General features: G+C 44.3%; 1 protein-coding gene across 6 annotated transcripts in view; it reads right to left on the minus strand.

The window, feature by feature from the left end:
• The window catches only part of VCL (vinculin), a 266600-nt gene that overhangs the window by 48509 nt on the left and 201524 nt on the right, over positions 1-16567 (minus strand). For all 6 annotated transcript variants that reach the window (XM_029609565.1, XM_029609568.1, XM_029609564.1 and 3 more), the window contains 2 exons: positions 2352-2505; positions 624-799 (listed from right to left, as the gene is read on the minus strand). In XM_029609565.1, the coding sequence (XP_029465425.1) occupies positions 624-799; positions 2352-2505 (330 nt within the window). The remainder of the gene's footprint in view (positions 1-623; positions 800-2351; positions 2506-16567) is intronic.

A 16567-nucleotide genomic window follows, 5' to 3' on the forward strand; every position in this document is an offset into this window, starting at 1 on the left:
TACTTTTAAAACAGTAAGTCTGAGTCATATGGTGTTAGTAACTAACTACATCCAGTTTTCCAGGTAAGTTTTCCAGGTAAGCATTACAACTACTTATGGTTATTAAGAATGTACTACATAATATCCAAGGTATAAAGAACCAAAGGTGAAGGCAAAAATTCCAATAAGGCATTTCTTTAAAACATTTTTAAAATGTGTTTATACTCAGTACATTAATTAACGTATATGGTCACAGATAAAGTGCAATTCAAAAGGCTAAACACTTTTTGCAGCCATATAGAATAAAATGTATCAGGGTCCCAAGCCTCTAGCTATCTTGTTCTATAGATGCAGACCTTGGCAAGGGTGAAGATACCCCGAGAAACAAAAGTTATAAGCTTGACCATTAGCTGTGGTTCACAGCACAAACTCATACTCATACTCAGCACGGCTCTATGGAACAGCATATTTCCCCTGCCTTGCCTAGGATGGAACACAGAAGCTGGAAACCAGATAGGGCCCTAAATGACACCAGGAATTTGATTCCATCTCACTTCCGAGATAGCTAATTTTTAAAGAGAAAATACGCAATGTATAAAGTTACAACCACTGTATCCAATCCTATGTTATTAACTGGTACATACTGTCGCCTTAAATCTGATAACTTGGCCGTCAGCGCAGCAATCTCTCCCAGCGAACGCAGAATATCGTCTCTCTCCTTGGGGTCCTCACAGAGGTCAGCAATTTTCTTGGCTTCGGCCAGAATTCCTCGGATGTGCTCTTCTCCCTCAGGCCCTCCATTGGGATCTGCTAACCAATTCTTTATAGATACACAAAGATAAAAGTACAAACTAGTAACTGACCCATAGCAATTTACAGGCTCATAATATATTAATACACCTCTTACATCTTTCTGTGGGGGCTCTAAAATCTGTATTTTCTGCTGTTAGAAGAGTAGTAACATGGTAACAATCCACGTGTCACTGAAGTAAAGGAAAGTCACTGGAAGCTAATGACATGCAGGAGAAGATGTTGGCTAAGGAGGGAGCTCCAAACTCAGCAGTCTTCAAAAATCATGGGGGGCAAGCCATGAGCCTATCCTGCTTGCTAAGCCAGAACTGCAAACTTATGAGTGGTGAGAGTAACATGCATGGTCCTGGACGTTTCCTGCACAACTGGGCAGGTGCACTGCCTTAGAAGAAACCTTGATGGTTGGCAAAGTGCAAACAAAGGCAAACCTGAAGTTCTGCAGAATATTGCTTCTCAGCCGTTTGGGGCTAAAATCAAGCGTAAGGTCTCAGTCGTGAGTTGGGGACAATCCCTTCTTGGCCTTTAGGTTGAAATTGAAAATCTGTACAATATGGGGTGCTAAAGGCTTGCCACCCGATCCCACTAGGGATATGAAAATGTTGACTCATAGCCAAATGCAGGCAGATTAAACCTTTTGTGGGGGAAAAATACCTTGCAGATTCATCTTAATCTGCTGCAAAATTACATTCTACGAAAATGCAGAACCACGCAGTAAATATTACACATCCTCTACCAACAATAATTAACATTTAGTATTAACAAAGCTTACATTAAACTAATGAAAGTCTTGAACAGTGAAACAAGTAACATTTAATCTGCTTGACACCTCAGATATTTAGATATTTGTATTGCTATAGTAAACATTTAAAAATCCCTTTGGATTTGGGAAGTGCTTAAGGGGGCCACATTTTCCTAAAGTAAATTCATATTTTAATGGTTCCCTGTGGTCTTCAAGTAAAATCAACAGATTTGCTTACATTTTACAAATATGAGAAGCAGCGGCAATCATTTTGAGCTTCTGACAAAAATGGTATTCTCAATTAGATTTGCTTACTCAAAATATATTAACAGATTATGCAAACACAAAACAAAAAACAAGGGCTAGGTTTTGAAGGGGAAAACGCCGCTTGTGGGCAAGACCTTTAAGGGCCAATCGTTCAAAAGCTAGAATCATAGGGCACCAACTATAAAAGAAAGGCATTGAACCTTTCCATTGCTGGTACTAACAGATCAAAAAATGTCAAACTATATTTTTTTATTTCCATTTCATTTTCTGGAAACAGTACTCCTGGCTTGTTGCATTACCAAATAATGGGTCTTCCCCTATCAATTACCCTCAGCTTCCACCTAGGTCATAATTATTAGCACAGGCAACATGTGCTATTATTGAAGCAACAGCAGCAAATAAACAGCTGTCCAAATAACTCATTTTCATGCTTACTTCAGCGTAAGCCTCGTTCTTTAAGACAATGAAAGAACAAAATGGAATTTTCTTTTTTTCCTTTTGGCAAGTAATCATTCTCCATTCGCAAAATCCAACAAAAGCAAAACAGGATCAATACCTGGGCAGCATCAATTTTTTTCGCAATCGCCTGTTTTGAATTGGTCATGGCCTCCAGCTTGCGAGCAGCATTTTCCACCTTTGCAGTCAGCAAATCCAGCCCCTGTGACACCTGCTGGGCTTTCTGCATGGCCATTGGCGTGGCACCTTGTCCCCTGCTCCAAAAAAAGAGTTGTGTTGACAAGATGCTGATTTTAGCAAAAATGAGCTCACCTGAGAATTTCCAGACTCTCACTCTTGTAGATATGTACATCTGGGCTAAACTGAAAAGTTTATGTATGCAGATGCCACCTGTGACGTTTTCTGCTTTTACAATCACTTTGAGAACAATGCTTTCTGTTAAAACTTTAAGGGGCTGACGCAACCCTAATATGTGAATGCATAATGGACATCATATCACGAGAAATCTCAAACTTCTCAATCAGGTTGGTAGCTGGGGAAGGAGGAGAAATGACAGTCAAAATATATTTCACTATCGAGTTTCATCCATAAATAGTCAAGTGTAGCCGAAGCTTTAGAAGCATGTCCAAGCAGCCTAGCCAATGGTGACCATAAATGTCTACTTCACTATGGGGCAAGTGACCAGAAATAATAAACTTGCCCACGTTTTCCCACATACACAATCATCTACCAGTTCTAAAGAAGCGTAGTAATGCGCTTGCACAACTTTACTACAATGTCCATAGGATACCTACAATGAATATGCATAAAGGAAAATTAGTTTCTTACCTGATAATTTTCGTTCCTGAAGTACCACGGATCAGTCCAGACTCCTGGGTTTTCCCCCCCCCCATCTAGCAGATGGAGACAGAGCAGTTATCAAAACAAACCCGCATAGATATAGGATGGTGCCACCTACAGTCCAGCAGTATTACTCAAGGTCAAAGCAGAATGGAATTCTCAAAACCATCATAACTATATACAATAAAAGAATCAAACCAGTCCACTGAACCCTCCTGGGACCTGAACCTTGAGAACCACTTGAGGACAAAGAATTCAAATCTCTGTCAATTTGAAAAACGAAATACATAAGAACGGAGTGGACTCTCCCTTTCTTCCATGTCACTGACGGGCGGGATTCTGGACTGATCCATAGTACTATAGGAACAAAATTATCAGGTAAGAAACTAATTTTCCTTTTCCTGTACGTACCCAGATCAGTTCAGACTCCTGGGATGTACCAGAGCTTTCTTACCTGGGATGGGATCTGGAGAGGCCAGCTCGAAGCATTCCCTCTCCAAATCCTCCTGAAACTGGAGCTTGGACATCCAGTCTGTAATGTCTCGCAAAAGTATGAAGGGATTTCCATGTAGCCGCCCTGCAAATCTCCTGCGGTGATATCATCTGACACTCTGCCCAAGATGCCGGTTGCGAACGAGTAGAGTGGGCACACAGACCCATAGGAAGGGGCCTACCACGAAGGAGATAGGCCGAGCTAATAGTCTCCTTTAGCCAATGAGCTATAGTAGGCTTTGGATGCCTGCTGTCCTCGTTTAGGACCACTCCACAGCACAAAAAGTTGGTCAGTCACACAAAACTCATTGGCAACCTCTAGGTAACACAGCAAAGCTCTGCGAATGTCAAGCTTCCGCAAGTTGCCAGCCAAAGGATCTGAACGGTTTAACTCCGTGAAGGCTGGCAGCTGCACCGATTGGTTGACATGAAAGGAGGAAACCACTTTCGGCAGGAAAGATGGGACCGTCCTTAAAGAAACACCAGAATCCGAAATCTGCAAAAAGGGTTCCCTACAGGAAAGCGCCTGGAGTTCAGACACCCTACGAGCCGATGTAATGGCCACCAGAAAAATCACTTTCAAGGTAAGATCTTTTAGAGTTGACCTCTTCAAAGGCTCAAAAGGCGCCGAGCAAAGAGCAGTGAGAACTAAATTCAGACTCCACGATGGATAAGGATGCCGAATCTGAGGACACAAGTGTTTCGCTCCCTTAAGGAAATGGACTACATCCAGATGTGCCGCTAACGCTATGCCCTGGACGGAACCACGCAAACAACCAAGCGCCGCCACCTGTACTCTGAGTGAACTACAATGCAAACCCTTGGAAAGACTGGATTGTAGAAAACACAGAATATCCGAAACTGAGGCCCGGGTAGGCATGACCTCCTGGTCCAGACACCCAGTCTCAAAAACGTTCTATACTCTAACATGTGTGAGATTGGTAGAAGTCTTACGCGATCGGAGAAGCGTAGCTGCTTCGGCCGGAGAATAGCATTTGTGCCTTTGAAAAGCCATGCCGCTAGACAGAAGCGATCGACTTCTTCCAAACAAATGGGCCCTTGATGCAGCAGGTCTGGGAGAATTAGAAACTGTAGCGGCCCCTCCACCGCAAGATTAAGAAGGTCCGCAAACCAGGGACGTCTCAGCCATTCTGGAGCTACCAGGATGACCTCCGTTGGATGGATCTCTATCCACCTGAGCACTTTGCCGATCAATGGCCAAGGCGGGAAGACGTACAGCAGAACATCGGTGGGCCAGGGTAGCACTAGGGCATCTACCCCTTCTGCTCCCATCTCTCTGCAACGAGCATAGAACCGCGGTTCTTTGGCATTCCGAAAAGTTGCCATTAGGTTCATGCTGGGCATGCCCCATGCATCGATTATGAGTTGAAAGGCAGACTCCGCCAGTGCCCATTCCCCGGGATCTAGGCGGTGACGGCTGAGAAAGTCTGCCTGCACATTGTCCACGCCAGCAATGTGAGATGCTGCTATGCTTACTAAGTTTTGCTCTGCCCAGCTGATTAATTGGCGAGCTTCCATCACCACCGGTTGACTTCTGGTTCTTCCTTGGCGACTGATTTAAGCCACCATGGTCGCATTGTCTGAGAGAATTCTGACCGACTTGCCATGGAGGAGAGGATGGAATGCTTGCAGCGCCAACCATTCTGCCCTGGTTTCCAGCCGATTGATCGACTAGAGCAATTCAACGGGAGACCAAAGTCCTTGCACCGATTTCCCTCTGCATACCGCTCCCCAACCAGAGAGACTGGCATCCTTGGTGGCCACTGTCCAGTTGGGCACCTCCAGGGGAACTCCTCGGGTTAAATTGTCTGTCACCAACCACCAATTGAGACTGGATCGCGCTGCCTCTGTAAGTGGTAAAGCTAGATGAAAAAGCTCGGAGACTGGGTTCCATCGGGAAAGCAAGGTGGACTGTAAAGGCCTCATATGAGCAAAGGCCCAGGGTACCAGTTCTAATGTTGAACTCATCGACCCGAGAACCTGCAAATAATCTTGGACCCTGGGAGGATGCTTGAGCAAGAAGCCCCCGTCTTGGCAATTTGGCGATGCGGTCTGCGGTGAGAAATACTCTGCCCTGTTGAGTGTCGAAGAGAGCACCCAAATATTCCAAGGACTGCATAGGAACCAGCCGGCTCTTGGTGAAAATTTACCACCCAGCCCAATGACTGGAGGAGGTGAATCACTTTGTGAATTGCTACTCGGGCAAGCGACTCCGATTTTGCTCGAATCAGCCAGTCGTCCAAGTAGGGATGCCCCAGAGGTCCTCTGCGGAGATGAGCTGCCACCACTACCATCACCTTGATGAATGTCCTGGGTGCTGTGGTAAGACCAAAGGACAGAGCTCGAAACTGAAAATGCCGACCCACTATCAAAAACCGAAGAAACCTCTGGTGATCTGGGTAAATAGCTATATGAAGATATACCTCCGTGAGATCCAGGGGCTCCAGAAACTCTCCCTGTTGCACCGAAGTGATGACTAACCGGAGCGTCTCCATACGAAAACGTGGCACTCTGAGGCTTCTGTTTACGCTTTTCAGGTCTAGAATGGGTCGAAAGAATCCCTCTTTCTTTGGAGTAACGACCTGTCCTTTTTTCCTCCAGAGGGATGGGGACAATGGCCCCCAGATGTAGAAGACTGTGCAAGGTATCCAGAACCGCCTGATGCTTGGTGTCGTAATCGCAGGGAGAGATGAGAAATTGGTCCTGAGGACACCGTGCAAAAACCTAAAGCATAGCCTTGTTTTATCACAGTAAGCACCCACTGGTCCGTCGTTATCTTGGCCCATTCCTCGAAGAACAGAGACAGTCTGCCCCCTACCGCCGGCACCGGGGAATGAGCCGGTGACCCTTCATTGTGAAGACTTGGCTCCTGAAGCAGACTGGGAGTTACCAGGTCTGCCGAACCGGCGGCCACGAAAGGGCTGGGACCATGATTGTTGCCTATTTGGGGCCTGCCGAAAAGAAGAGGTGGGCACTCTAGATAGTCGAAATCTTCAATTTCCTCAAAATCTGGCCCGGGACGAAAAGGAGCCTCTGGACTTTGGTCTATCCTCCGGTAACCTATGAACCTTATTCTCTCCCAGAGAATGGATCATATCTTGCAGGCCCTTACCAAAAAATAATTTGCCCTTGAAAGGCAAGGATCCCAGCTGTGACTTGGAGGAGACATCCGCCGACCAGTTTCTCAACCAGAGGAGTTTACGAGCAGAGACCACCAAAACCATGGATCTGGCCGACATCCACAATAGGTCATGTAGTGCGCATCTGCACTGTAGGCCACTGAACCTTCCAGATGGTCTGCTTGGGCCGCCTCCTCCAATCGAGAAACCGGCATTGGCTTGTAACTGCTGAACCCAGTGGAGACCCGCTCGCAAGGCAAAATTGCTGCATATAGCCGCTCGCACTCCCGGTGCTGAAACTTCAAATATCCTTTTAAGCCGTAACTCCAACTTCCTGTCCTGCAGGTCCTTGAGTGCTGTAGCCTCCCCGGTCTTTTTGGTAACTGCGGATACCGCCGCATCTACCTTGGGCACTCGCAGCAACTCAAGCATCCTCTGGCAGAGGATATAGCTTATTTATGGCCTTACTCACCTTCAAGCCCAGGTCCGGGGTATCCCATTCCTGGAAAAGCAAATCCATAGCCAAGAAATGAAAGGGAAAAGAAGCAGGGCCTTTCAGACCCAGCAATACCGGATCCATAGCTCCCAGTTTGGATTCCTCTGGAGGACCTTCAATGCTCAGCTCAGCCAAAATAGAAGGAATAAGAGGACCCAACTCTTCCTTCCTAAAAAGGCGAACCACCTTAGGGTTATTCCCTTCCACAACCTGTGTGCCTCTCAAAGTGCCATGGGAGTGTAAATCACTCCCATGGCACTTTGAGACATGGCATTGTATATAGCACTTAATTTGTATATTGTTTAACCGCTACTATTCTATCCTTTCTCTTCCTCCTTCTCCCAGTTCTGCTACCCCTGTTATATGTAACTGCACCTTCTGACACACAGTTCCAGTTTGATGTATATACTGCACCCCTGTTTTATGTAAACCAGCAAGATATGTTGTCATGATTGCCGGTATATAAAAACCTTAAATAAATAAAAAATAAAAATCAGGGTCCACATCCCCTCCTTGTGGGCGCTTGGGCTGGAAGTCAGGGTCCTCTGGATCAGTATCCTGATCAGAAGGATCCGTATCAGGCTGAGGAAGCCCTGTCCGATGGAGACACTTAGGCTGAGAGGGCTCTGTACCCCTCTTGGACCTGGACAGTTTCTTAGCAGTGGGCTTAGAACCCAGAGAAGCAAAATTTTTACCAGAGCGATGCTTTCCTAACTTTCTCTCCTTGTAAGCCTTATGGAGCAACAATACAATTTGTGAGGAGAAAGAGAAAGAGGAAGAGGAGGAGGAGTCATTGGCTCCCTCGGGGCTATCCTCCGTTGCAGGGGAATCAGGTATTAAAGGGTTCCTGTGTCTTGGAAAAACTTGCTGAGGAGATAGAAGAGGCGGTAAAACCACCTCCCCCAGCGCTGCAGGAATCACATCCCTAAACAATTGTAAAATGGCTTCCGTTCCTGCGCTCAGCGGGAACGGATCAGTCTCAGCCTGACTTGTAGCAGCCGTCCCCACCGGGACTCGGGCAGACAGTTTTTGCTGGTTTAACATTTTTAACATTGTTTGCAGCTCCCAACGAACCCTCCCCCCCACCCCCCTCCGGAATGCAAGATGAGCAAAGGCCCTCCCGGGAGAGACACGCACGGCAAACTGAAGAACGCGGCATCATCTCGTGAGAGAAAAAATTTAACACACCAAGAGAAATAAAATTTCATCTGTGAAGAATCAAATAATGCCGCGCTGAGACAGGGAGTGAAAGAGAGCCGGTGCGACTGAGGAAAAAAAAATCAAAATTTTTTTTTAAGTTCAAAAACTTGCCCGGTAGTGGTCCAAAGTGCTGATCCCATAGGGTGGAATGAACCGGATTCCCCGGTGACGCACCCAAGCTACTAAGTAGGTGAAGTAGGGCCCTCGACCCTGTGAAGCAGCTGCCTCAGACCAGCGGGGGACGTTTCTCTCAGAACCTCACGACCCCCTGGGAGGCTACCGACCACTATGCTGCTACAAGCTCCTTTTCTAAAACTTTTTTTTTTTTAAATTAAAGCTGAATTACGCCAGAAACAAAAGACAAAAAGTCCCCTAAACTGACCACAAGAAAAAACAACCAAGCACACAGCCCAGACTGTAGGTTCTGAACCTCCACCATCTGCTGGAGACAGAGGAATACTGCCGGACTGTAGGTGGCACCATCCTATATATAGGCGGAGTTTGTTTTGATAACTGCTCTGTCTCCATCTGCTACAGTGGGGGGCAAAACCCAGGAGGTCGGGACTGATCCGGGTACATACAGGGAAGTTACATTTACATATACTGGGTCTCTAATGCATGCAGATTTATCTTATGCATATTCATTAAGGATATCCTGAAAACCCAACTGGTTGTGGGGTCCCCAGGAAAAGTTTGGAAAGCTCTGGTCATTCACTACTAAAGCAGTGTTACTTACCTATATAACAGGTGTTCTCCGAGGACAGCAAGGTATCAATTTTCACATGTGGGTGACATAATTAGATGGAGTCCAGCACAGAAGTTTGACTACAAAGATTTTAGAAGCTTTGAGCATGGTCCACTGGACATGTGCAGCCCTGATCACTCCCCCACATTCACATGAAGTCCCTCGGCTAAGACTAAAAGCTAAGACTTGAAGAAACCAACTCCAAGGGAAGATTGGGGGGGGGGGGGGGGGGGGGGGGCAGGTTTTGCGAAGACTTACATCCCGCTGTCCTCTGAGAAAACATTGTACATTACATTAATTTACTTTACAAATGTAAAATACTTACAATCAGTCAAGACAATAAATAATACTACCAGCACCTGTTACATTAAGCAACTCTGTTTTCTCCAAGGACAAGCAGAATGGCAGTCCTCAATCATGGGGAATCTCTAGCTACACACTGCCCCAAACAAAAAATAGGACAATAACCATTAAACCGTGCCAATGGGCAAGAAACTGTTTTTGGTGGCATTTTGTTATTTTTTTTTAAGCATGTAGGGTGGCTTGGAACCAAAATAACAGGCCCTAGGGGAGATGGGGATAAGGTTCTACACCTCAAAGAAGCTCCAAAGGACATACTGGTCAAACCTACTGTCACTTTGGAAGTCCCTGTCCAAGCAATAGTGTGATGGGAATGTGAGGCGAGAACTCCATATCACAGTCTAGCATATCTCCATGGAGGCTGATCTTAGGTGGGTTACCAATGACACTATGGCTCAAACACTACGAGTCTTGACTTGGCCTACCAGATTCTGACCTACCTGAGCATAACAAAGATGCAATCTGCTAGCCAATTTGAAAGAGTGTACTTAGCAATTGCAATTCCAGGTTTGTTGGCATCAAACCAACCAAAAAGCTGGGTGAATTTTCTAGGTGTTTTAATCTGCTTCAGATAGAATGGCAAGGCTCTCTCACAATCCAGACTGCATGTGTGTAAGATGTGGACTGGGAAAGAATTTTGGCAGGATGATTGACTGGTTAAGGTTGAAGTCTAACACTACCTTAGGCAGAAACTTAGGATGTGTGCACAGGACCACAGAACTGTTGAAAAATTTCATACAAGGTAGATAAGTCATTAGGGCTTAGAGCTCACAGACTATGCGTTCAAGTAATTGCTACAAAAAAATATGACCTTCCAGATTAGGTACTTCAGCTTACAGGAGTACAGGGGGGCTCAAAGAGCTTTCATCAGCTGGGTCAATATTGCACTGAGGTCCCATGACACAGCAGGAGGCTTGATGGGAGGCTTCAGTTAAAGCAGGCCCAACAATAAAAACGGACAACTGAAGACCATATTAAGGAGATGGATCCACTTTCTAACTGTTGGTGATAAGTGCCAACTGCACAGAGATTAACTTAACGGAGATGGTTTTCAAACCAGGCAGAGAGATATAGAAGGCATCCAAGCAGTTTTTGTGTGGAGCAGGAGAAAGGATTTAGGGATTTTCCTTCACACCACATAACAAGCCTCCTCTACTTTAAACCACATGATTTCCTCATGGAAGCCAGAATACAACACATATCCTCTGACAAATTTAGGCATTGCAGAGCTACCCTTTCAACATCCAGACTGTGATGGCCAGGGACCCAATGTTGAAATGTTGTGGCAGCCTTGATCCTGAGTGATTAGCACTGAAGAATTCCCCAACCTGACTGGATCTCTAATGGACATTTCCTAGGAAGTGGAACTAAATCTTTCTTGGCTAATAAAGAGCTATGAATATGAGAGTTCCTTGGTCTCAGTTTCAGCAAGGTCTTTGCCACTACAAGAATTTGAGGATAAGCATACTAAAAGGACCCAACCCCAATCCCAATCTATAGCAAAGGCATCAGAGGTTAATTTGTTATCAAATATTGGGACGTTCGGTTCAGAGAAGTTCAAACCAATCTACCAAGGGTGTCCCCCACTCACAGAATATCTGGTTTGCTCCCCCCTAGACCAGGAACCATTTGTGATGTTACATGATCTGATAGCATGTCTGCCAGAATATTCTCCTCACCCTTCAGATAGTGGCTCTGAAGATCATTCTGTGGAAAATGGCCCAGTGCCACAACTCGATGGTCTCCTGACAGAGGAGGCATGATCCTGTTCTTCCTTGATTGTTGATGTAAAAAGATTGCTACTTGATTGTCCTCTTCCAAACAGACAATTTTGTGGGACACGAACATACCTCACTGCCTTTAGTTTGAGGAAGTTTATCTGATGACAGTTTCCTGAGCAGATCATAGGTCTGGGTATGGAGCCTCTATACAATCTCCATAGTCTAGGTTGGATGCATTTGTTAGGACAATCTGTACCAGAGGAATTCTGAAGGGAATTCCCTCAGTCAGATTACATGAAATCAGCCACCAAGACATATGGCGATGTAGATGCTTGACCTAGAGATCTCGAATGGCTTGATGTCACTTAGATCTCAGTATCCATTGGACAGTCTGCATGCGAAGACATGCCATAGGAGTAATGTGAACTGATGAAGCCATGAGGCCCAACAACCTCAGCATGTCTCATGCTGATGTCTGCTGACTTGCTTTTATCTTCTTTACAGCAAATATGGCTTTTTTTCCCCACAGGAGAAAGGTTTTTGTCAGTCATATCTAGCAGAACTCCTACAAATTTCAGTTAAGATGACTGGCTCAGATGGGATTTGGGGCGATTGACAAATGTTGCAATTCCAACACCCAGATCATTTTGATAATTGATTTTGATACATCCTTTAGATGTATTCTTGATCAGTCAATTGTCCAGGCAGGGAAACGTGCAAAACCAATCTATATAGATGTACAGTCACAACCACGATGCATTTTGTAAACATACGGGGTACTAACACAAGGCTAAACGATTGCACGTGTTATTGGAAGTGGCATTTTTCTACTACGAATCTGAAATACTTCCTGTGAACTGGAATATCTCTATGTGGATGTATGCATCCTTTACATTTAGAAAGTATAGCAGTCCTTTATTCTAGAAAAGAAGTCAGGGTACCAAGTGAAATATTTTTGAACTTTTCCTCTACCAGGTACTTGTTCAACAGCCTCAGAACTAGGATGGGATGGAGTCCCCCCACTCCTCCAGTATACGTAGGGATCAGAAAATATCTGTAGTAAAGTCCCCACTTTCTTTCCCCTTGTGGAACAGGTTCAACCACATCAGCCTCTAAGAGAGAGGAAAGTCCCTTTGTAGCAGTTCCTTATGTTAAGAAGCTGCCCAAGTGATTTGAAGTAATATCCAATAGGCACAATCTATATAAGAACATGCCATACTGGGTCAGACCAAGGGTCCATCAAGCCCAGCATCCTGTTTCCAACAGTGGCCAATCCAGGCCATAAGAAACTGGCAAGTACCCAAAAACTAAGTCTATTCCATATTATTGTTGCTAGTAATAGCAGTGGCTATTTTCTAAGTCAGCTGAATTAATAGCAGGTAATGGGCTTCTCCTCCAAGAACTTATCCAATCATTTTTTAAACACAGCTATACTAACTGCACTAACCACATCCTCTGGCAACAAATTCCAGAGTTTAATTGTGCGCTGAGTAAAAAAGAACTTTCTCCGATTAGTTTTAAATGTGCCCCATGCTAACTTCAAGGAGTGCCCCCTAGTCTTTCTATTATCTGAAAGAGTAAATAACTGATTCACATCTACCCGTTCTAGACCTCTCATGATTTTAAACACCTCTATCATATCCCCCCTCAGCCGTCTCTTCTCCAAGCTGAAAACTCCTAACCTCTTTAGTCTTGTCATAGGGGAGCTGTTCCATTCCCCTTATCTTCTTCCAAGTGTCTGAGGTTACTCCGGGCCAGTGGTTAATGTAGAACTTTAGCGTTTCCCCTAAATAGGAAGGTTCTCTGACCCAAATACTGGAATTGTGGCTATGCTCTCCTTAATCCAGCCAAAACTGCATCAAGTTTTGTTGGGATGTAGGATGTGGCTTTTGGGCCCTCTGTTGTCTGGGACGACAGTAAGGACCCTGATGCTGGTAGGGACAATGGAGTGGCAGGAATTATTTCCTCTGATATGCCTTCTCAGCACCCCACTTGAGAACCTCCTGGCTGAGAAGGTGGGGTCTGAATCAGCAGTATTGCTTTTCAAATCTGGGAGCTTTTTGGACACAATAAAACACATCTGCTTTTCTCATCTGGGTTTCTTGAAGGATCTCAGATTGGGAGGGCCAATGAACTAGAGAGAGTGTCAAGCACCTCTGCTCTGGACTTTTCTTCCTTTTGTAATTCCAACAGAATGGCATCCACCATTCTCTTCACAAAGCCAGAAAAGAAAGGTCCTCCAGAGAAGACTCTCCTTTCCTATGGATAAGAGGGGTCGGAGGGGAGACCAGTTGACTCTTCCTGATCAGATACTTCTAATTCAAGACCTACAGATATGTCAGGGGCATGGATTGGTATCTCATTCAGTTAGCAGCCAAGGCTTCACAGATGACTGCATTTGCCTGTTGGGGCCTAGACCCTGATAAATTCCTGTGAGCTGGGAAAGATTTCCACACCCTCCTTGATGTGCTGGAAATTAGTATCTGTATGGTGGCACCTGATGCAGATACCCATCTGGGAATTGGTATTGGGGCCCTCCAGCCAGGTTCCTCCAAAAGGGACTGTATGCCTAACTGCCTTGACACGGATGATGTCAATGCTTGCACACTGAAGCTTTGTATCTTATACTCCAGGGTTTCCTAGATCTTCCTGTTTGGGTTCTCCTAGAATATTGACAATTCCAGGACAGAGTGGGAGGCACATTTTCCTGAGACACCAAAAGTGAATCAGTGACTGACATCTGGATACTGATGTGGTTCCCAGAGTTGTAACATGGATGAACTCTCCTCCCTACAGGATCTCTTTGGGAGATGTACAGATGCTACTAGCATGATTAAAAGGTGAGGTGAATGAGGCTATTTTAGTCAAAAGATCTTCATTCAAAAATTGGAAGAAGAATCCTTCAGAAGAAAATAGGATAAAGCATAAGCATTGGCAAGTTAAATGTAAGACTTTGATAAGACAGACTAAGAAAATTTGAGAAGAAGTTGGACACAGAGGCAAAAACTCACAATAAAAACTTTTAAAAATATCCGAAGCCGAAAGCCTGCAAGGGAGTCAGTTGGACCGTTGGATGATCAAGGGGTTAAAGGGGCACTTAGAGAAGATAAGGCCATCGTGGAAAGATTAAATAATTTCTTTGCTTCAGTGTTTACTGAAGAGGATGTAGGGGAGATACCCGTTCTGGAGAAGGTTTTCATGGGTGATGATTCTGATCAACTGAACCAAATCATTTATTTATTTATTTATTTGTAGTTTTTATATACCGATGTTCCTGTATAATATACATATCACACCAGTTTAAAAGGAAGTAAAACTGTCGCCTCGTGGGCGGCTTACATTGTAACAATTAACAGAGATACATAAAGGAGCTTAGAGGATATCATAGTGAACCTGGAAGATGTGGTAGGCCTGATTGACAAACTGAAGAGTAGTAAAATCACCTAGACCAGATGGTTACACCCCAGGGTTCTGAAAGAACCAAAAAATGGAATTTCAGAACTATTAGTAAAAATTGGTAACCTATCATTAAAATCATCCGATGTACCTGAAAGATTGGAAAATGGCCACTGTAACCTCTTTAATTAAAAAAGGGATCCAGGGGTGATCTGGGAAACTATAGACCAGTGAACCTGACTTCAGTGCCGGGAAAAATCGTGGAAACTGTTATAAAGAATAAAATCACAAAACATTTAGATAGACATGGTTTGATGGAACATAGCCAACATGGATTTACCCAAGGGAAGTTTTGCCTCACAAATCTACATATTTTTTGAAGGGGTAAATAAACATGTGGACAAGGTGAACTGGTAGATGTGGTATATTTGGATTTCCAGAAGGCATTTGACAAAGTCCCGCATGAGAGGCTTCTAAGAAAACTAAAATGTCATGGGATAAGGAGGATAGCAAGTTGGTTAAAAGAAAGAAAGGAGGATTAAATGGTCAGTTTTCACAGTGGAAAAAGGTAAACACTGGAGTGCCTCAGGGATCTGTACTTGGACTGGTGCTTTTTAATATATTTATAAATGATCTGGAAAAAGGGGTACGATGAGTGAGATGACAAAATGAGTATTTAAATCTCAAGCGAATTATGATTAATTGCAGGAGGACCTTGTGAGACTGGAAGATTGGGCTTCCAAATGGCAGGTGAAGTTTAACGTGGACAAGTGCAAAGTGATGTATATAGGGAAAAATAACCCTTGCTGTAGTTACACAATGTTAGGTTCTATCTTAGGAGTTATCACTCAGGAAAGAGATCTAGGCGTCATAGTGGATAATACATTGAAATAGTCTGCCCAGTGTGTTGTAGAGATAAAAAAAGCAAGCAATGTTAGAAATTATTAGCAGGAATGGAAAATAAAACTGAGGATGTCATAATGCCTCTGAATCGTTCCATGGTGAGACCGCACCGTGAATACTGTGTGCAACTCTGGTCACCACATCTCAAAAAGGATATAGCTGCACTGGAGAAAGTGCAGAGAAGGGCGACCAAAATGATATGGGGCATGGAACGGCTGCCCTATGAGGAAAAGCTAAAGAAGTTAGGGCTGTTCAGTTTGGACAAGAGACAACTGAGGGGGGATATGACAGAAGTCTACAAAATCATGAAAGGACTTGAACAAGTTAATTAAATTAGTTATTTACTCTCTCAGATAATAGAAGGACCAGGGGGCATTCCATGAAGTTAGCAAGTAGCTCATTTAAAACAAATTGAAGAAAATTCTTTCACTCAGTGCATAGTTAAACTCTGGAATTCACAGCCAGGGGATGTGGTTTCAGCAGTTAGTATTACTGGTTTAAAAAAAAAAAAAAAAAGGTTTAGATGAGTTCCTAGAGATTAAATCCATAAACTGCTATTACGGTAGCAGTAGTAGATCTATTAGATCTATCTAATGTTTGGGTACTTGTGACTTGGACTGGCCACTGTTGGAAACAGGATACTGGGCTTGATGGACCCTTGGTCTGACCCAGTATGGCATATCTTATGTTCTTATGTCTCCACTCCTGGCATCGTGCATCAATTAAAACTGATTTAAATACTTCTTTGCCTTTACCTGATGTACATCATTGGAACTCCATAATGCCAATACTGAAGAAATAGAACCCGGTATCTTCTTTGAGTGAAGGGGATAAACCTTCATCTATCTCTCCAGTCCTTCCCAAGTGTTCAGTGTCAAAGTGGATCAATGCCTCTCCAATGTTACTGCACTACTAGGAGTTGGCGTAGCTCATGGGTTTCTTTATGTCAATGATTCTGAAGCAGATTGGCTGGACTTAAAATCTCTTGAAGAGCTTCTCCATGAGCTCCAGCTAGGGCTCAGT

This window comes from Rhinatrema bivittatum, chromosome 7 (assembly GCF_901001135.1).
Source record: "Rhinatrema bivittatum chromosome 7, aRhiBiv1.1, whole genome shotgun sequence".
NCBI classification, from domain to species: Eukaryota; Metazoa; Chordata; class Amphibia; order Gymnophiona; family Rhinatrematidae; genus Rhinatrema; species Rhinatrema bivittatum.